Here is a 23,290-nt window from a genome sequence, read left to right on the forward strand (position 1 = left end):
AACCTAAGCTGGTAAGAATAAGTTTAGGGGGTCTTTCATGCAGGTCCCCACATCTGTACCCTAGAGTTCAGTGTGGGGAAGGAACCTTGACACAAGCATTCTTGGATGTCTTTTCCTAATTAAGAGAAAGATCCTGTAATATAAAAACTCAGAAAATTACAGCATTTACAATACTAAAATAAGTTAAAATACATCTTTTTTTTAGATATTTCCTTCCTCAGCTTCACCACCCAACACCATATATTTATATCAATAAATTTCAAAATGGCTGCTACTGTTTTCAAAATACATTCCAAGTACAAAGAAAAAGAGTACTTGTGGTACCTTAGAGACTAACAAATTTATTTGAGCATAAGCTTTCATGAGCTACAGCTCACTTCATCAGATGCATTCCAAGTACAATACAGCCATTTCACTACATTTTCACAGCATTGCTACTTAATAACTGAAGCATCTTGCAAATGCAATGATAGAAACAGATCTAGAAAATGCTCTCTCTATATAAAGATTTTCATTTGAGAAATCTGAATATCAACTGGCTCATTTTACAAAGATGCAAATATTTTATATGCATTTAAAAATATTCAATCCATGCTTCTAATAAGTCTTCTAATAACAAATAGGTGAGATAGATCAATCAAATGAATTTATTTCCATTCAAACCAATTCAGCTTTTCAGATTCACTTCGGTTTGTAGAGTGTCTAATCACAAAGCTTTTCAGTGTGCTGTTCTTAACTTTTTTCATTAACTTAGATTCAGGAAATACATTTGTTTTAAATAACAATAAAGGACCACAGCCTTTAAAATGTCTGGGTATTTTAGCACTGCACAATTTCTGAATACCAAAAGAAAGAAATGTAAGGATTTATCTGATATGTTTACTGCTCTCACTCCTTTAAAACAAACAAAAAACTTGCAGCATTATGTTTTAATTTTTGTTTATTCCCTGGAAAAGCCCTATTTTAATTCAGTAGGATACATTAAAATCTATAGCTCAGCAAGAGCTGACGAACTGCCTCTCTGCTAAGTGTACTTGAGGTACAACATTTTGTTTGCGATGAATAGGTATGAATTGAAAATTAGCAAAATTTACAGGTGTAGCGTGGTAGTCCTTTAGCACACAGGTAGACTTGAACAATAACTTGAGATGAGGCTACATGTGAAATACTTTATTATTTGTTTCTGCCAAAGCACTTGACTTAGCACCTCCTTTGGACTGTATATATTTGTATCTCAGTTTGTAACAGTGTTGTTTAAAAGAAAAGGAGTACTTGTGGCACCTTAGAGACTAACAAATTTATTAGAGCATAAGCTTTCGTGAGCTACAGCTCACTTCAAGTGAGCTGTAGCTCACGAAAGCTTATGCTCAAATAAATTTGTTAGTCTCTAAGGTGCCACAAGTACTCCTTTTCTTTTTGCGAATACAGACTAACACGGCTGCTACTCTGAAAAGTGTTGTTTAAGTAGCATAGGACTCTCCAGGTTTAAAAATGCTTAAAAGATGCCATTAAACAACACATAATGGTATAAGAAACACCTACCATGAAAGAATCTGGTTGTATCCATATTGGAAATCTCTTTCCTGGCACTTCTGTACAGGATATGCCAACTGGTTCTCGTGGAAGTAAAGGACCTTTTTCAATTTCCCAAGGTCAGGCCGAAGGGCAATAAGTTCAGTCAGATTAAGCACTGAGCTTGCAAAGAGGATCCTAAGAAACAAGGAAAGTAGTGTTTACTGTTTATGAGCATGCTCAGAAGGGTCACCCTTTACCCTTCCTCTCTGCCTACCTCCCCCCCCCCCCCCGCCCAAGAAATACATAACCCTTATAGGGGCACATCAATAGCTAAGCCTTAATACCATGTAGCAGCATTCTAAGTTTTGATCTCTTAAAAAGCAGCTGCTAAGAACTCAACTAGAAAAGCGTTGAATCATTGGTCTTCTCAGCTCAGTTACAGAGAAATGCAAAATAAAAAAGCTGGATGAATTTTATTGAAAAAGACAAGAAAAGCTGTATCTGAAGGACAAATGGAACAAAGATAAGGCCGACTGGGGAATACTTTGCTTGTCAGTTTCATTACACTTTACTTCTTTATGCAACCAACTACTGAAATTCAATATATGAGCAGGAATGGCACATGTTCACGTTATGACATAAACCCCTTTGATTTATGTACTATACTTATCTGGTGTGGTCTTTTTCTCTCTCTCCAGCAGTTTTCCCATTTTTATTAAGCATCCTACATAACATTTTTTTGTTGTTTTGTTCCCTGCTCATATTGCCATAGTACAGTTACCATTTCATAGTCCATAAAATTGTTCATATCCTTCAAATTATATATAACTCAAGCACAAAGAAAATTAGCACACTGATTTCTTGCCCTTGATATAATTTAATAAACAATCAGAAAGTTAACTTACCTAAATGAGTAGTGTGAAATTCTGGTCCTCTCAAGTCAATGGCAAAACTCAGTTAGGCTTAATAGGGCCAGGATTTCACCCATAGTATATAAGCGGATATTTAATGTCTTCTGATAGCAGAATCTTGACGTATACCTCCATTCTGTAGTGGACCACATATCTGTAGATATTTTTATGTATGCTAAATTCCTCAGTACCAAGGCAAATATTTGAAATTAGATATTTATCTCAAATAAAACATTAAGCTTTCATATACAACTATAGACACAGTATGTTCCTCGCTAATTTGCCAGTACATCCTTCATTCTAATGATGCAAACACAATGTTTGGTTAAAGAGTTTCTTTTCTGTAACCTGATGCTCACAACCAAAAACATAAAGACTATTACAGGAGTACCAAACATCTGATGACACAAACACTACAATATCTCTACTAGAGTCACCAAATGTAACCCTCCATGAAAGAGGGATTGAAACAGTTGAATCTTTGGACGTTACTCACTGTAGTCATAATGCTTGGCTATTATTACATCATCTTGGGTCTGCAAACCCAGAGAAATGTAAAACCCTGAGGTCTTAGCTGATGTGATCACAAGAACACTTCTTATGAACTCACAACCATCAGGGGACAAGTCTATTAAGGCAAAGTGCACAGAGAGCTACAAAAGCTCACTACCTCCCTCATCACTGACTTTCACTGTTGAGAAGATAAAGAAGACCTTCTCACTTACAAAAGCTGGGAAAGATGCAAGGCTTGAGGGCATCTTTCCAGTATTTATTAAAACCCTGTAGCCAAGGTACAGAAATGGGGGTAGCACTGTTCTCCTATATCGTTCCTCAGGGATTTTCCCCAGAATCTGGTGTGAGGCTATGACCATTGCCATTGCCAAGCCCAGGAATGTTACCGAATGAACAAGTTGGTTTCCAGCCAAGTCAAAGATGCACTGGCTAAGTATTAGTCTTAACAATACACACATAGGTGGGATTCCAGTGAAAACTCAAGATTGGGGCAGCTCTCTTAGACATATCTACCACCTATGGCCCTTTTGAAAGCCAGCAAAATTATCCGATACAATGCAATGATAAAATTCTTCTCAGAAGTTCTGACCAATCATAAATTTCATGTTTTTCTTGGTGCCCAGATTCAGCAGACCACGTACTCTCAATGATGGTTTACCATAGGGATCAGTCCCACCACCAATTTGGTTAACATCTATATTAGTGACCTTCCTTGTACATCACCGTGGAAATTTGCTTATGCTGATGTGATTGTGCAGTCAGAACAATTTGCTAACAAGGACTTTAAACCATGGAAGGATATTTCTTAAGCTGAAACTAAAATGAAAATCCCACCAAGAGTCATGTCAGCATTTCATTTAAGTAATCCAAAGGCTATGACAGAACAGCATGTGGATTTCTGTTGCCAACAGATAAAACACAATCCCACACTGAATTATCTTGGTGTGACAATAGACCGAAGCCTCAAATACCACTGACACATGACGAAATAAAGATCAATGTAAACCTCATCCAAAAACAAACAGGAAAAACATGGGAAGTTGATAAAAAAAAAACCCTATGAACCTCTTCACTGGTCCTTGTTTAATCTACTACAGATACTGCTCATCCATCCAGACACATAGCTCCCACACGTCACTCATTGATTCTTATCTTACCACCACCATGAGAATCATTACATAAAAACATGAGAACATAAGAATGGCCATGCTGAGTCAGACCAATGGTCCATCAAGTACATAAAAAGTAGTTATAAGGAGGAGGGAGAAAAATTGTTCTTCTTAACCTTGGAGGATAGGACAAGAAGCAATAGGTTTACATTGCAGCAAGGTTTAGGTTGGATATTAGGAAAAACTTCCTAGCTGTCAAGGTGGTTAAGCAGGGAAATAAATTGCCTAGGGAAGTTGTGGAATCTCTATCAGTGGAGATTTTTAAGAGCAGGTTAGACAAACACCTGTCAGGAATGGTCTAGATCAGTGGTGGGCAACCGGCGGCCCACAATCTGATTGTGGGCCTCAAGACATTTTGCTGACATTGACCATCCGCAGGCCCAGCCTCGTGCAGTTCCCGGGGGCCGCGGTTTGCCGTTCCTGATGAATGGGAACTGTGGGAAAGGGACCTATTCTCAATGAATGTATAGTTCTTTTTTGAACCCAATTATTCTTGTGGCCTTCACAGCGTCACCTGGCAACGAGTCCCACAGGTTGACTGTGCTTTGTGTGAAGAGGTACTTCCTTATGTTAGTTTATGCCAATAAATTTCATTGTGTGACCCCTGGTTCGTGTGTTACTTTAAGGGGTAAACAACACTTCCTTATTCACTTTCTCCACACCACTCATGATTTTATAGACCTCTATCATATCTTCCCCCCACCAGCCATCACTTTTCCAACCTGAACAGTCCCAGTCTTTTTAATCTCTCCTCATATGGAAGCTTTTTAAACTCTCCTCATATGGAAGCTGTTCCAAACCCCTAATAATTTTCATTGCCCTTCTCTGGACATTTTCCAATTCTAATATATCTTTATTGAGATGGGATGACCAGAACTGCACAAAATATTCGACATGTAGGGGACTATGGATTTATATAGTTGCATTATGATGTTTTCTGTCTAATTATCTACCCCTTTCCCAATGGTTGCTGTTAGCTTTTTTGACTGCTATTTCACATTGAGTGGATGTTTTCAGAGAACTATCTACAATGACTCCAAGATCTCTTTCCTGAATTGTAACAGCTAATTTAGACTTCATCATTTTGTATGTATGACTGGGATTATATTTTCCAGTGTGCATTACTTTGCACTTATCAATATTGAATTTCATCTGCTATTTTCTTGCCCAGTCACCCAATTTTGTAAGATCCCTTTGTGATTCTTCGCAGTCTGCTTTGGACCTAACTATCCTGAGTAATTTTGTATCATCTGAAAACTTTGCCATCTCACTGTTTACCGCCTTTTCCAGATCATTTATGAACGTACTGAACAACACTGGTCCCAGTATAGATCTCTAGGGGACCCTGCTATTTACCTCTCCACACTGTGAAAACTGACCATTTATTCCTACCCTTTGTTTGCTATCTTGATCCATGAGAGAAACTTCCCTCTAGCCCATCACTCCTTATTTTGCTTAAAAGCCTTCAGTGAGGAACTTTGCTTTCTGCAAGTCCAAGTACACGATATCCACTGGATCACCCATGTCCACATGTTTGTTAATACAAGGCATGATTTCCCTGTACAAAAGCCATGTTGACTCTTCCCCAACATACTGTCTTCATCTATGTGTTTGATAATTTTGTTCTTTATTACAGTTTCAACCAATTTGCCTGATACTGAAGTTAAGTTTACTAGCCTGTTATTGCCAGGATTGCCTCTGGAGACTTTTTTAAAAATCAGCATCATATTAGCTATCCACCAGTCATCTGGTACAGAGGCTGTTTTCAGCAATAGGTTACATACCACAGTGAGAGTTGCAATTTCATATTTGAGTTCTTTCAGAACTTTTGGGTGAATACCATCTGGTTCTGAAGACTTATTGCTGTTAAAATGTATCAATGTGTTCCAAAACCTCCTCTACTGACACCTCAAATCCTCAGATTTGTCACTTAAAAAGAATGGCTCAGATGTAGGAATTTTCTGACATCATCTGCAGTGAAGACTGATTCAAAGTAAAATTACAGTAAATCACATGGTGCAGTAGAAACACTACCACAACCATAGCTTCCCATACTGGCACACGTCATGATAAATTTGGGGTCAGTGAATAAGAGAATTTTTCTGGAGTCCAATTGTATCCAAGGAAATAAAGATCTGCCAATACATGAAGATCTAAATAACAAGCTGAGATTCAAACTCCAATCTAGAAAACTTTTTTGGTTTGCAGTGCAAGAGCTCAAAGAATCAGAATTTTCCCTGGAAGATCAATGGGAAGCAAAGTGGAAGTATACCAACATTCCATATAAAATCTCATCTGGGATCCAACTGAAGAACCCAGTGGCTCACCGCACCCCCCCCCCAGTACAGTCCACTTTGAACCACATTCGCACATCACGTGGCAGATGTGCCTCTCTCTCCATAAATGGGGACAAAGACACAACATCCTATTTGAGACTGCAGAAACAGACTTCAAACTATGGAACATCTTGTCAACCAATGTTCCACATAATATCTTGGTGGAATCTCTGCCATCCACTTTGCAACACCTGAAGCAATCAAATTGGATCATGAACTTAGACTTGAACATCTAATTTTGCTGTTTTTATGCCATATAAAAGATGATTCCTTTCTTTCTTATATGCTGGGCTGGAAAGAGAATTTGATTGATGCAGGTTAGTATCTGTGATTCTGGCAAAACAAGTATTTCTTTAGGAGAGATCTGAATGGTCAAAGGGAGGAAATATGGCATATTCAGACTGAAACCATACGAGGCAGCATGCAACAAGACAAAGGCAAGAGTGGGAGGAAAGAAAAAAAGGACGGGGAAACATTATGAGAAATGAGATGCAAGATATAGGCTACAACAGAGTTGTGCAGGGCCTTCAAGGTGAAGCTGAGCAGTTTAAACTTGATGTGGTGTGTAAGGGGGAGCCAATGCAGGGATTCAAAGGAAAAAGTAACATGGTCATATCAATAGACAATAATCATTGCAGCAGCATTTTGGACAAACTAAAGGGGTAGGCATCAGAGAAGCATAAAAGGAAGAGGTTTGCAGTAATCAAGGAGGGAAATGATAAGGTCCTGGATAAGTGTTTTAGCCACTGAGATGCAAAGAGTAGGGTTAAAGCCGCTAAATCTTAAAGAAGCGGTAAGACTTTTACCAACAAAATCACATTTCATTACCAGTCTCATGAAATAACCAATGACAAGAGCAAGTTGTATAATTATTGGCAACTCCCAAATTTAGAATTTGAATGGTTTTGCTTATTTTTCCTACTGTGACTGCAAATGAAATATAAATCCAAAATGGTATTATAAAATGTCCTCACTGATACCCTAAAAATGTCCCAGAGTTCTATAACATAAACCTACACATATTAGCTGCCCTCAGCTTTGCTTCTTTACTAGTACAAGAGCTTTAACTACCGGCAATAACCAATTTCCTTAGGCATTATAAGCTTAAACAACACCTGACAGTACAAGTCATTGTGAACATGCCCACAGAGGAGTAGTGTATATGGCTAATGGACTCATGCAGGGCACTGGAGGATATGTTGAAGAGTATTTCTACTTAACATCTACTACTAGGGGAGGAAAGGAAAGTTTATTATAATGCAATGTGTGACATAAATATGTATCAGTTGTCATTCTATGTGACATCAACTTTCATTTTACCTCAGGTTATTATTTAAGTAATAAATCCTAACAAGGTGAGCTTTATCATCCCACTGAGTCTTTCCAGGAGGTAAGGACACAAGGTGATAGCAAGAACCCTGGAAACACGATAATTCCTGACAGCTGCTGCTTGAGCACAAGTTAAATTGAACAGTTTATCTCAGCATAAAGATGTTATAAGGTTTTATGTTTAATTTAAAAAAAATTAACATAAAACCCAGAGAAAGCAGAGTTAGGCAATCTTTCACAAACATGACATACTACAATCACTGTATAAGCTGGATTAGTACTTATTACCATGCTACTAGAGAATTAAGCTGTTTTTAGACCACCAAAGAGCTTTAAATTGCATCTTTTGTTTCTGTAAGAGAAACCTATATTTAAAATGTCTGCTAAATTCAAATTAACAGCTACATCATTAGCTTACCATCTCACAAAAAGTACATTTAAACTCCTATTACGGTATTCTTATCCAGACCCATCAAGACTACAAACATGATAATACATACAGTACATTTCTTTACACTATAACTACCGTACATACTACCCTGAAACCTGCATTAAAGACCACCTTCCTTAAATAACCATCTGCTCTTAGTGATCACCCCAAAGTGTATCAAGCATTTTGCAGTGTTTTAAATGACCACTTCTCCAACACAACCAGAATTAATCCCAAATATAGCAGCAACATCTCTTCAAAGACAGGCTGAACTACTTTGGACTTCAGTGCCCAGTAAACACACACTCTACAAGCCCCCATCCTGCATAGACATAAGCTTGTGCTTAACTTTAATCTTGAAAGTAGCTCATCTGACTTCAGTGGGATTACTTATGTGAACTAAGTTAAGCACATGCTTAGGTATTTGAAGGATCAGGGCCATGATTTGTGCACAGGATAGTCTGAGTTCTGCATAGATCTGTCTATTAAATTTTTTATAGTAAAACACTGAAAAGCAGTAACATATAAAAGCTTTACATTTAAATTTCACTTACGTCTATATTAACTGGCAAAATATTTTTGTCAGCACAAAGGTGGATCCACTACCTCCAGTGTGGCAAAATAGAGGGTGTGTTGAAGAGGGAAGAAGGTGTGGCAGATTTAGAGCTCACAGCAGCAGCATAAAGCTCTCCTTAACTGAGTGGAGATTCAAGTCCATATATCTTTTTGCAAGATTGTGCAAAAAGTTTGTGATTGAAACACACAACACTTAGGAAAATCAGTGTAGGCACTGTTAACTCTTCCCATATATGTATTATAATAGATCTTACAATTTCATGATCCAGAATTATATTTGATCAGTACTTGTACAGGAAACCTCTAGGGAAAACCCAAGAAGGAATATTCTTTAGATGGTGCCATTTGAATCTATATTGATACATCCAACTGCAGGATGTTTAAGACACTGTGATGTTGGAGGTGCACTCTTTGGATAAGAGATTTGTCTTGAGATTTTTGACTTCCTGTACTAATTAAAAATCCCAGGACACTTTTCACAAGACTAGAGGTGATTACTGTATTTCGCCCAAATTACGATTTAGATTATTATATTCTATCTCTAGATAAAATTCCTTCCTAAAATTTCAATTGGATGTGGTAAACAGCCTCACTTCCAATCCTAATGTGGTGTGTAAGTTCTACAGTTTTGAACATTCATACAGTTTCATCCCAAATATCATTGTATTTCATAATATATTTGACTGCAAGCTCTTTAAGGCAAGGATCATGGCTAGATGTGAATTTATACAGAACCCAGCACAGTGGGGTCCTGATCCTGAATTAGGACTTATGCGTACTACTGCAAGTCAAATAAATAGTAACTGGTCAATGAGGCATATCATGAATGATGGTTATGTTTTTGTGACAGGTCCCCCGCAGTGGGAACAGGGGTACCACTGAGCCCGCCTAACTCACCAGAATGGACTCCCTTTACAGTGTACTGGTGTGACAAGCCCTCAAGACCCCTCCAGCACACATACAGGTAGGGACATACACAGTTACAACTACATACAGATTTTGAGATCAGCTATGCATGGGAAGGCTTCAGTGAAGGAACTGCCCAGATACTCAAGTGCACACTCCCCTCTGGAGGGTAAATCCAAAAATTATACTGTCTTGCACTGCACAGAGATCTGTACAGCATATGCTCATGAAATTTCCCTCCCACCCTCAATGTGGAGAAGAAATATACAACAGCTTTTAACTCCAACTTATAACTTCCACACACTGGTTTGTGATAAAGCAAAAACAAATGTATTAACTACAAAAGAGAGATTTTAAGTGATTATAAGGGATAGCAAAGAGATCAAAGCAGATTACCTAGCAAATACACAAAAATGCAATCTAAGATTAATATACTACAGAGATTGGATATGAGTAGCAAATTCTCAACCTAAATGATGATTTAAGCTGGCTGCAGGCTCTTAAAGGGCAAGCTGTATTTGCTTGCAGCTTAAATCCCAGGTATTCCTTTCACAGGCTAGAAATTCCTCTAGCCTGGGTTCAGCCCTTCCCCCCAGTTCAGTCCTTGTTCTTCAGGTGTTTTCAAGAGTCTTCTTTGGATGGGGAGTCAGTGAAGAGATTCGATGATGTCACTCCCCTGCCTTAAATAGCTTTTGCATATGGCAAGAACCCTTTGTCTCCAAGTTTGGTTCCCATGCCTTTCAGTGGAAAAACACTGGTATTCCAAGATGTAGTCCAGTACCAAGTGATCAGGTCACATGCCTCTGTAGTGTCATAGCAGCCATGACTCGGAAGCTGTCTGTAGCATCCTCAGGAAGGCTTCCCAGTGGGAAATGAACTTCTTCTAATGCCTATTGTTTTCTCTAATGGCCCTTCCCAGCCAGTCATATAGACTGATTGCATTCTGCCTAGTTTGCATTCCCCAAGTGTAAACACATTTGTAATAGATGCATAGATAACATTCCTAACTTCAGATACCAAAATGATACAAGCATACAAATAGGATAGTCATAGTCAGTAAATCATAGCCTTTTCAAGGACATCTGACATGACCTATCTTGCATAAAATACATCATAGTAATGCCATAAGCATATCATAATAATATCTATGAAGAATATGGGGCACAGTTTTGTTACGAAATTACATTAACTATATCTAAATATTAGAGTAATTAATACTATTTTAAAGGGACAAATTTTGCACCGAGATCAGTGTGAACAGAAAAGTAGGGGCAAGATTTGGATAGAGCAATGCGCATCATCGAGCTCAGTTCCACAGTGACCTCTTATACACCAGCATGCAAAATATGATATCAGAGAAATGTGGTAGTACGCTCGTAATTGGATTCTCCCTGGGGAGCAAGTGTGTCAGGATGAACAAGCGGCTACTAGCCTCTGGGATGTAGCAGTGACTTCATATCTTTTAGGGACCACTCCTCCCTCCCTGCTTTTATGAGACCAGACCAGCTACTCAGGTGCACATGGGCCTGAGGATTTGGATTCATGTTATCTTTTTAAATTAAACATTAATTGTACATCAAATATTCTTATTAATTAAATGTATACTAGATGAGGTATTTTGGTTTAATACCATATGTAATTTGGATGTGACCTCTTCTAAAAGTTATATTTTATGTGCATATATTGAGAATGCATAAATTACAATAAAACATAAAAAAGCTTTTCTGTTTTCCTTAAAACAACATGGCTTTGAATTTCTGAACAATGATAAATACTAATAAATGATGATATATTTCAATATACAATATAATAAATAATAAATTAACTAATTTCTTTCCCATGTGGCATGTACTATTGTCAAGAAGGCTTATAGATATTATAAAATATATTCTATAAATTAAGGGCTTTTTAAAATAAAGAAAGTATTTGAAATGTTTACAAAAAATAATTATGTCTTACTACTGTAATGTTCTTTACTTTTCAGAACAAGTCACAAGGTTGTCATCCCTTTCATCATAATTAGGCCATGTGTTTGTCATATTTATTTATTATGTACTTTCATAAATATTTACAAATATTAATTGTAAAGAAAAATATTTTTCTTCTTGTTGTAATTACTATACGTACATAGGAAAATATAAGTAGTAAATATTCATGATTCCTACTTATTCATTTATTTTAAAGGGTTTTATTTTGTTTTTGCTGTAAGACAGTACAAAGTAGTCCAGTACCATTCATTATATGTGCAAAATATTTAAATGCCCAATGCCTTTTTGATGTATTTGTTAAAAGAACATTTTCTACTATTATGCCTCATTGCTTGGTGTATTGGGAAATCTTGGTCCCATTAATACATGGGCCCGGGATATAGTTTGCAAAAGTAAGGAACTTCCTGTGTGGCAAACTCAAAAGGATTTCCTGTACATCATCCCTTCCATCCAACCAAATTTCCCATACGTCAACCCCATCTGTATCTGAGCAAAATCCTGTCCGTCCCCTTCAGACTATTTTTGTTGGTTTTGGTGATGGTCTTCCAGAATCACTGTTGCATATCCCAGTTCTCTACTCTGTCCCTCTTTAGGCATGCATCTTCAGACACCTATTAAGGATATGCACTGTGAATGGGATTTTCAAAAGCACCCAGTGTTGACCTAACTGCTCCTATTAGAAATAAGGACAGGTGTACACTACAGCGGTAAATCAGTATTACTATGTCGTTCAAGGGTGTGAAAAATGCACACTCCTGAGCGACATAATTATACCGACCTAACCCCCGGCGTAGACAGTGCTATGTTGACTGGAAGTGGATTAACTATGCCGATGGCATAGAAGCATCTTCACTAAAGTTCTACAGTGGTACAGCTGTGCCATTGTAGCACCGTGGGTGAAGACAAGCCCTTAAAGTAAGACTACTGTTGACTTCAATGGAAAACGAATTATGCTAATGGTGTACACTATGGAAAATCTCACCCTTTAACAATTCAGGTGGACAGATAAATGTGCTAACTATTTTGTCTTTAGTCCCAGCTATTTTGGTTCACTGAATATTAATTCAGCACCTCACCATAATATTTTCATACAATCAGACATAAAGCCAAGTTATAGTTTAGCTCAGATTCCAATTTTAAGGGTGAGATCTTCAGCGAGTGCAAATCTACTAATTTCTGACACTGATTTACACAAGCTCTAAAATCTATAGCCCTAAATCTATATTATACTTTTTATGTGCCCTCTGATTCAAGAGACACTGAAAAAGGATTTCAAACAAGAGCTAACTAGATAGAGACTTTTTATTTAACTATAACATCAAGAAGTAAGCTTGAAATAGATTCTTTTAGAGATATGACTTCTATATTCAACAAAAGATTCTTTAAAGAATGCTTTCTCTGTTTTAGGTAACTGCACTGAAGCGTCCTGAATTTTACTAAGAGTATGGTAATAGTTTTCTTCCTGATTTGTAATTATATTTGACTACAATTAATTACTAACAGATACACATTTTCACTTTAAGGGCAGATTGCTCACTATGAAATACATAATCTCCTCTGCTTCAATAAACAGAAAGGGTCAAAACCAAACAGATATAGCTGGGATGATGGAAGGGAAAAGCCATGGTTTCACAGCTTCTTCATCCTTTTCAGGTACCATAAAGAATAAATAATAATTAAGAAAATGTTCACAAAATACAGTGCAACATCAACAGGTGAGGACTCCCAGTAGGTAAAATTTAACCATTGGCAGAGGGCATGTACAAGGCCCTCTGCACAATGAGGCGCAAGAGGAGCATTGTAAGAGGAGTGGAGAATGGGAAGCTAGTTCTACCTCTTCGTAAAATAGACAGGTGCATTGAGACAGGCCAGGGAAAAGACCACTGGGTGCATGCTTTTAAAAATCCACAAATTCATCAAGAAAGAGTCTACAAAGGGCAGACACAGAGTGCTGAATAGTGCCTCTAATTTCTAGGCTCTACATTTCATCTAGTTCCCTATTTTTTCATGGTTAAATCTCACAGTGAACCAATTACATGGTTCTGGTTTGGGTTTACATAGCGGTCACTAGAACCAGAAGTGGTATCAATGGCCTTTCTATACCACAGCATCTGACTTCCTCGAAGACTTAGCCCAGTGAACCAGGTTAAACTCAAAATGCAGCAAACAGCAGCAAAAACAGATCCCCCTCACCTCCAGCCCCGCCACAAAAAGATTGTGCAAGTTTTAAATGGGCAGTACAGAAACACCATAAAGTTCTAACAAGCCATAAGTTCATAAACATAGGGCAAATTCAGACCAATGCTGATTCTCAATGTTTTTGCAGTTTTGCACAATTAAAATCATTACTCCATTTAAAGGACTAATACATTTTCTGCTTTTGGATAAGAAGTCCAGCTTAACAATCTCCTGTCGCATCTTGAATATTCTAAGAACAGAAAAGGATCAGGGCCTCAAGCACCTTTTTAAGCAGTTTTACAATTCTGGTGTCACTCAAACATATCAGGTGAGTGATTGTTTTTTATGTCAATTCTGCATCTTGATCTCCAAACACTATGTAGAAGTTTGAAGGCTGTTGCTGATAGGAGCGCATTATTTGTGAAAAATGTATTTCAAGTTTTTCTAATATTATGTTACTCTGAAATGAAATTTGAGCATCTAAAACCCTAAAGATAACTCAAATGCCTTTTAAAAAAATTTTGTGGCAGCTAACTCTTTTGTAGCTAATTTTCACAAATATTGACACCCCTATGTGTCTACCCTAAAGGTTGTTACCCCTGTACAAGAATGGGGGTCTTAAGAAAAGCAGGATTCTCCCAAGAAAACTAACACAGTCCTTGAAAAACTGAGATTGTCACAAAACTTGAGCAGCTGGCAACTCTGTCACCATGAAGTATCCATATGGAAGACCGTGATGTGTCAAACTACCCAAAACGATTTTGGATAGTGTAGAAGATAGAATAAATAATTCAGTATCTTCAACACTTTCAACAGCAGGTAGTAGATATGCTACCTGCTTCTATGATGTGCCAAAATGTAACATGTGAGAGAGAGACAGAGAAAGAACATGAGCATCTCCAAACTGTTTTCATGTGGATATATTGCTTGAGGAAGTTCTCTCTTTAGAGGCATATGATCGCTATCAGAAGTTTGTCAGTAACAGGCAACATTGCAGTGCATTCGAAAAGTATAGAAAAAAATCAGATATTAATGAAAATGCTTTTAATATATACGTGCACAAAATGTAGCTGTAATAATTGAAAATCTATGTTACACATTATGGTGAGATTTTACACATGAAAATACCAGGAAATTCAAAGTATGGTTCTCCTCAACTGTAATAAAGCCCCTTCATGCATATGTAATATTTGTTATTACTTCATAGAGTGATAACATTTCTATCTTAATACATACTATATATGTAATTGAAGTTGCAGTGGGAATCATAACTTTAAATGCCCTGATTTTTGTCAATGCAAAATCTCAACCATATAGTTATATATAATATTTTACATTTATATCCTTTTTCATCACTTTTTAAACAGTAATCAAACATTAAAAATAATACAGGTTGGGATCTGAGGATAGAACTTGGCCCAGATCAAAAGTAAATCAATAAGGAATGTTATATTCTATATAAACTGTATATTATTATCAATCATTGATTGTTTGCAATCAAAATTTTTCAAACTTAGCAAAGTGCACAAAAATGACCAAACAAAATTTAACCAAACTATCCAAAAATATTTAATTTCCATCCTGAAGGAAAATTTGTCCAGAATTAAGAGTCTGGAAATGGGATCACACAATAAAAGTTCCTCCTCAGCTACATTAAATACATTTTGCATTGCTTTGAATCTATATATGCAACACACTTTTTAGTACAAAGAAAAGGAGGACTTGTGGCACCTTAGAGACTAACAAATTTATTTGAACATAAGCTTTCATGAGCTACAGCTCACTTCATTGGATGCATTCAGTGGAAAATACAGTGGGGAGATTTATATACACAGAGAACATGGAACAATGGGTGTTACCATACACACTATAACGAGAGTGATCACTTAAAGTGAGCTATTACCAGCAGGAGAGCGGGGTGGGGGGGAACCTTTTGTAGTGACAATCAAGGTGGGCCATTTCCAGCAGTTGACAAGAATGTCTGAGGAACAGCGGGAGGGGGCACCCAAAGTTCAGCCACCAGGTTTGCCGTGACATTATCGGGTATACTGTTCCTGATGGCTTCTACATCCATAGTGTCCAGGATGGTGTTTTCAAGAAGATCACTGATGGATTGGAGTTTCCTCAGGAAGTCAGTGGTGTCTCGAAGATACCTGGGAGTGCTGGTAGCGTAGGGCCTGAGGAGGGAGTCTACATAGCCAGACAATCCTGCTGTCAGGGTGCGAGTGACTGAGATGATGGGGCGTTCAGGATTTCCAGGTTTATGGATCTTGGGTAGCAGATAGAATACCCCTGGTCGGGGTTCCAGGGGTGTGTCTGTGCAGATTTGTTCTTGTGCTTTTTCAGGGAGTTTCTTGAGCAAATGCTGTAGTTTCTTTTCGTAACCCTCAGTGGGATCAGAGGGTATTGGCTTGTAGAAAGTGGTGTTGGAGAGCTGCCTAGCAGCCTCTTGTTCATATTCCGACCTATTCATGATGACGATAGCACCTTCTTTGTCAGCCTTTTTGATTACGATGTCAGAGTTGTTTCTGAGGCTGTGGATGGCATTGTGAACTGCATGGCTGAGGTTATGGGGTAAGTGATGCTGCTTTTCCACAATTTCAGCCCATGCACTTCAGTGGAAGCACTCTATATAGAAGTCCAGGCTGCTGTTTCGACCTTCAGGAGGAGTCCACCCAGAATCCTTCTTTTTGTAGTGTTGGTAGGAAGGTTTCTGTGGGTTAGTATGTTGTTCAGAGGCGTGTTGGAAATATTCCTTGAGTCAGAGACGTCGAAAATAGGATTCTAGGTCACCACAGAACTGAATCATGTTCGTGGGGTGGAGGGGCAGAAGGAGAGGCCCCGAGATAGGACAGATTCTTCTGCTGGGCTAAGAGTATAGTTGGATAGATTAACAATATTGCTGGGTGGGTTAAGGGAACCACTGTTGTGGCCCCTTGTGGCATGTAGTAATTTAGATAGTTTAGTGTCCTTTTTCTTTTGTGGAGACAGCCCTGCAACCTGAAGCAAATACTCACCAGCAACCACACACCACACAACAGAAACACTAACCCAGGAACCTATCCTTGCAACAAAGCCCGTTGCCAACTCTAACTCCACATAGCTATTCAGGGAACACCATCATAGGGCCTAATCACATCAGCCACACTATCAGAGGCTTGTTCACCTGCGCATCTACCAATGTGATATATGCCATCATGTGCCAGCAATGCCCCTCTGCCATATACATTGGCCAAACTGGACAGTCTCTACGTAAAAGAATAAATGGACACAAATCAGACGTCAAGAATTATAACATTCAAAAACCAGTCAGAGAACACTTCAATCTCTTTGGTCACTCAATTACAGACCAGAAGTGGCAATTCTTCAACAAAAAAAACTTCAAAAACAGACTCCAACGAGAGACTGCTGAATTGGAATTAATTTGCAAACTGGATACAATTAACTTAGGCTTAAATAAAGACTGGGAATGGATGGATCATTACACAAAGTAAAACTATTTCCCCATGTTTATTAACCCCCCCCTCCCGCCCCCTCCTGCTGTTCCTCAGACGTTCTTGTCAACTTCTGGAAATGGCCCACCTTCATTATCACTACAAAAGGTACCTCCTCTCCCCCGCTCTCCTGCTGGTACCTGATCACTCTCATTACAATGTGTATGGAAACACCCATTGTTTCATGTTCTCTGTGTATATAAATCTCCCCACTGTATTTTCGATGAAGTGAGCTGTAGCTCACGAAAGCTTATGCTCAAATAAATTTGTTAGTCTCTAAGGTGCCACAAGTCCTCCTTTTCTTTTTGCGGATACAGACTATCATGGCTGCTACTCTGACACTTTTTAGTGTACTCTATAGCAGTGGTTCTCAAACTCGGGCTGCCGCTTGTTCAGGGAAAACCCCTGGCAGGCCCAGCTACTTCGTTTGCCTGCCACGTCTGCATGTTTGGCTGATCGCAGCTCCCACTGGCCGCGGTTCGCTGCTCCAAGACAATGGGGGCTGTAGGAAGTGTGGCCAGCACATCCCTCGGCCCGCGCCGCTTCCCGCAGCCCCCATTTGCCTGGAGTGGTGAACCGCTGCCAGTGGGAGCCGCGATCGGCTGGTAAACAAACTGGCCTGGCCGACCAGGGGCTTTCCCTGAACAAGCAGCGGCCCTAGTTTGAGAACCACTGATCTATAGTGACTGACCATTTTATCTCATATGCTCTGGTAAGATAAATCTCTCGCTACAGCAACCCTACTAAGATAGAAAAAGAGAGTGAGTGTGAAAAGAAAGGCAGCTTGTTTTGCAACTACTACTACATCTGGTGCTGCCGACACTGGGGATAGGGGACCAACCAGAAGGACAGAGAGTATCAGAGAAATACAGCAGAGGATATGGAGGAAGAAGAGAAGTGTTAAATACATAAATCTGAAAGATAAGAACTTTAATTCAGAAACCAAATGATCAAAGATTGCTCAAAGAAGAATACAGGCAGTCCTCGGACTTACGACATAATTGGTTCCTGAAAATTGCGCTGTGAGTCAAAACGTAACTCGGAACCGCAATACACTCCATTTGCTAGGACTGAGCATAGTAAAGCCGAAACCAATTATCATAAGTCGAATCAGGGGGTCACTTCAGAAACGTCGTAAGTGCTGTTTGTTGTAATTCGAAAGTCGTAAAGTCGAGGACTGCCTGTACAGCAAGTGTTAGTCTCAAAAGAAAGACTGCTAACTTAAAATGTATGAAAACAACATTGAATCCTTTCAAAGTTTTTAAAAATATTAACCTGTTATTTAATTTTTCTCTAATTCATGGTTAAAAATCCAACAAGATAGATAGAGACTACTTCATCTACATTAGTATGCAATATACATTTACCATACGGATGGATGAGCTAATTTAAAAAAAAAATAATCCCCCAACTCTTTCACCCATTTCTAGAACCTGACTCAAGCCAAACCTTTCATAAGTTCTAAAATATATGGAATCTCTCTCTCTCTCTCTCTTTTTTTTTTTTTTGCACATTCCCTTGCAATTCTTCCATTTAGACACAAAAGAAACCAGACATGCAAAAATATCACAAGAAAGGTTGTTCTCACAGCACTTGTGGTGCAGATTGGAAATGGTAGTGCTTTGAATTTTGTTCCTATTAAATTTTCAACCCAATTTGCTGAGTAAGCAAACTAAAGCTCAGCTTTGGAACATTTTGAGATTTGCTCATTCTGTAAATAATAATTAGTACTTGTATAATGTTTTTAAACTTCCATGTGTTTTACAAACAAATATTTATTCCAACATCCCTGAGAGGTAGATACAATACAGTGGATGTCCTTAAGCTGTTCCCTTTTAATTTGTTACCATTAAATAAGGCATTAAAAGAACTATTTTACGTATAAGGGAATATCTGCTCATATTTTTAATGCCTTACTTAACAGTAAAAGGACACATTTAAAGTGTGCTCACTGTCAGCATTATTATCCTCATTTCTCATATACACAACCTGAGGCTCAGGTATTAAGTGGCTAGTTTACAGCCACAGAGGGAATCAGTACTCTGATTAGAACTCAGAATTTCCTGTATTCCAATCCAGTGTTCAAACCATAATACCATGCCTATGTCTTATCAATAACCACTGTTCAATTCATCTGTAATTTTAGAAGGATCTATATGTGGCTATTCATCCATGTATTTATATGTCCCTAATCATCATAGAATCTGAATGCTTTCTTGAATCAGACACGATGGGTAAGGTAATATCCTTTAGTGGACCAACTTCTGTTGATCGAAGAGTCAAGCTTTCAAACTACACAGAGCTCTTCTTCAGATCTGGTATACAGGACATTCAGTCTGTATCTTTAAGACCACAGCAACTCAATATCTCATGTCTTCAGATTTCTTATATTATTTTTTGCTTTTGTTCTACCGCACTCTAATATATATCTGTGAAGTAGTAATATCCTAACTTGAACTATTTGAAACTATGACCATGACAACTGTTGAAGATATTTAATTTGCTGTACCAGAAGAATGAATGAGTCTTTTCCATTTTGAAAAAAAGATCACAGGAAGCTGATAGAACTGTTTAGTTGCCAACTTCTACTACCCATAAAAACTGAGTAGTTTTAATGAGATATTTTCGATCACATTCTCCAAACAACAGTTTTTCCAACAATGCCTTGGAATGCATACAGTATCATTTTAAGGTGTCTTGAAAAGCAAATCTTTATCAAGATGTTTGTCAAGGTAACTGGAGATAATCTTTGGAAAGTGTAATGATCCTTTTTAAAAAACTCTGGACAATCGGTAACTCTAAGACTGTATGGGATTAATTTTCTCTCTACATCTTTAGTATATTTTCTGGAAGAAAGGAAAGAAATTTACTGCAGAATTCAAGACCTTTATAAAATCTTGAACTCTAAGGGACAGATATTTACAGGATCTCTACTTTATTTCCTCACTCTTAAATATAAAAACAATTAACAAGCTACATTAAATTATTATAAATGAAAAAGTGACAATTCCTTTCTGTTTTTTCTGTAATCTGTTGTATCTGGATATCACAGCATTTGGCGATACGTTTTTCAATATCTAGGGACAAGTAGGTAGTTCAGTATTATCTTTCCTTGCTTCTTCTTATTCTTAATATCACTTTAAATTAGGTGTGTGTGTTAGAAGTATAAATGTATGCTCAGCAGGTCAACAACAGGCTACCATGCAGGAGTTCTGAATTTGAAGGATATTGCTATGTTACAATGAAATCAGTGTAGGAGAAATATCATGGTAAAGGTTCAGGAAAATAATATTTCCCATGTCCATGAGTCACTGGCCCAAGAAACAACACTACCTTTAGACAAGTCCATGGGGACTAGAAAGAATTAAAAATGGGGAACATATATTTTAGGGTCATTTGAGTATCATCAAGAAGATAAGAAGAAAAGTGGGAAGGGAGAAACAGGAATTTGGGCTGCACAGCCATACTATCTGCTGACACTGCTATGATTAAAAAAGGTCAGTAGCCATTTTATCTCGTTTTACAAAAACATAATCCATATTGTACCCTGATATTACAGTATGTCTGATATTGTATGCGACCTTACTAATTTGAGGCCTCTGCAACACCTGTGGCCCAGCAGAGTGACTTGATGGCCAAGTGACAGCCTCAACTTTAAATAGCTTATATATATTTTTTTTAATTTAGAACCCTAGCCCAAAGTCAGTTAAAAGACTTACATTCACTTCAGTGGCCTTTGGATCAGACCTTAATTAAGAGGGAAAATGGGATTTGGTAGAGGTAAAAAAATTAAGATTTAAAACAAATTTGTGTTTCTAGTTCAGAAGGAGATTGGAGGACAAATTCTAATCTAAGAGACATAATGCTATTCACCACTTATCTCTAAAAATCTATACACAGCATCATACTCGAGAGATATGATTATGTTTGCCACACACCTGAGATGAGGAAATACATGAAGCAGGGTTGAGAAACGACCCAGTAACTGCAATCCTGTGATGAGTTCAGGATCTCGCTTTCATTTTTTTAAACTGTGCATCTAGCCCTATTTAGTGAAGAAAACCTTGTCAACATGACCCAAGTATACCCAGTGCTGAGAAGACTCTCTGCATTTGCAGATACTCTAAAACCAACAGCTCTGAGAGGTATAAACTGCCGAATTCCTTTTACAGGTTGTTAATCTGGTTCTTTGGGGGCCCAAAACAACATCACAGAATGGGATTGTGTGTGTGAGGGGACCTGTCCAAAGAGGAATGGTGGTGGACCCCCACCAAAAGTTCTTGCATAGGCAGCCCCCTACAACCCTAAGAAAGGACAGGGTCATGGTATGTATGGTGGGGCGGGGAGGAGGGGTGGAATGTCATGGCACAGCCACTGCACATGGCACAGCCACTGTCTAAAACCCCAGATTACCATAATCCTGGAGCTGACCTGAGTTATACAATACAATAAAGGAAAGGAATGAACTTACTTTAACAAACTGTTTGAAAATAAATCTTATTCTAAACAAGAGACCATGGACTGAGTTTAAAGGAAAGGAGCAAACTAGTCTGCAAGACATGAAAATAGAATTTCACAGAATTACACACATGTTTAAATCATGAAGCAAACTGCCAAAGGTATCAATAGGAAAAAAAATAACAAACATCTGTTCAAAGATGAATTGGGGAGGATTTGAAAAAAGATGAATCAAAAAGAACACCCAATAGGAAATGTGTATTATAGTTCATGACCCTGCAAACCTTACTAATGATAGATGCCCTTACTCAGTGGGGCAAAGTGTGTGAGCAATGATTACTCACAATAAAGTTTACAGGTTCAGGTCCTAGACACACTTTTCTCAACCTTCCGTTGTGTGTGTTGCATCTAACTCTGAATAGGTTTTTTAAAAAATGGTAATGATTGAAAAAGAAAATCATGTTTCTAGACTCCTCTTAAGACTGCCAATCTAACCACAGTCACCTGTGCCAATACATATGGTGACAAGCAGCAGTGGAAATGACTGTTTTTAATTTATTTTAATTGTTCACTCTTTATTGATTTTGATTCTAATGTAAGAGAATAAGTTATATCTCAATGTTTTTCCTTACTCTAATTGTCCTCATACATTTTCTGCATATTAAATTCAACCCTGTTTCACAAACAATAATCAAATCAAGTTAAAAAACAAAAAAGAAAACTTGAACCAACATAACTTCTGTCTTTGCTGCCACTGCGTATACTGAATCCAATAAATGTGCAACTATTGAATTAAATTGATAACCTCTTAATAAAGACCCCCTCAATAGCACTGAAAAAACTATGACACAATATTTTTACAAAATATTATAAAATTAAAGCTGTTTTAAAAATTCTAAACAAAAAACAGAAAATGCTTTAAGCAAACTCCCTCCCACCCACACCCATATATGGAGGGCCCAATAATCTTGCCTGCATAGAAAAATGAAAGAAAACATATGATACATACATTTTGGCATACCTGAGTTTTAAAAAAATGTTTTCTCTTCTGAGTTAAATATGATATATATTTAATGTAATGTGCATCCATCTATTTCCTCACTATTTAAAACTTGCTGCAGGTGTTATTAATAAAATAAATTTTATTTTTAAAAAGGATGCTATTCTATAAGCTTTGAAGTTCACACATAGTTTAACTTAACCCAGCTTTAGCTCATCTGGTCTTTAAATGACTCCTTTCATGTGGTCAGCCCACGAGCCATACATACTGCCATTCAATCACCCCACTGTACATCGTCAGTGTGAGGATGATTTGCATGATTTGCATTTCCTGTAGCGTTTGAGCTTCAATGAGCTCTAAGCACCACATACAAAAGAAACCACGGCCAAGTAATGCAAAGATTTTAGTTAAACCAGATGAGACTATTTTAGTCAAAAAAAAAAAAAAAAAAAAGAGAGAGAGAGAGAGACAGTCTCAGGGATATCCT

General features: G+C 37.8%; 1 protein-coding gene across 10 annotated transcripts in view; it reads right to left on the bottom strand.

Moving 5' to 3' along the window:
• The window catches only part of GTDC1 (glycosyltransferase like domain containing 1), a 327,811-nt gene that overhangs the window by 189,926 nt on the left and 114,595 nt on the right, over window positions 1-23,290 (bottom strand). For all 10 annotated transcript variants that reach the window (XM_043505088.1, XM_043505090.1, XM_038421580.2 and 7 more), the window contains one exon: window positions 1,543-1,710. In XM_043505088.1, the coding sequence (XP_043361023.1) occupies window positions 1,543-1,710 (168 nt within the window). The remainder of the gene's footprint in view (window positions 1-1,542; window positions 1,711-23,290) is intronic.

The sequence above is a fragment of the Dermochelys coriacea genome, chromosome 11 (genome assembly GCF_009764565.3).
Source record: "Dermochelys coriacea isolate rDerCor1 chromosome 11, rDerCor1.pri.v4, whole genome shotgun sequence".
Taxonomy (NCBI): Eukaryota; Metazoa; Chordata; order Testudines; family Dermochelyidae; genus Dermochelys; species Dermochelys coriacea.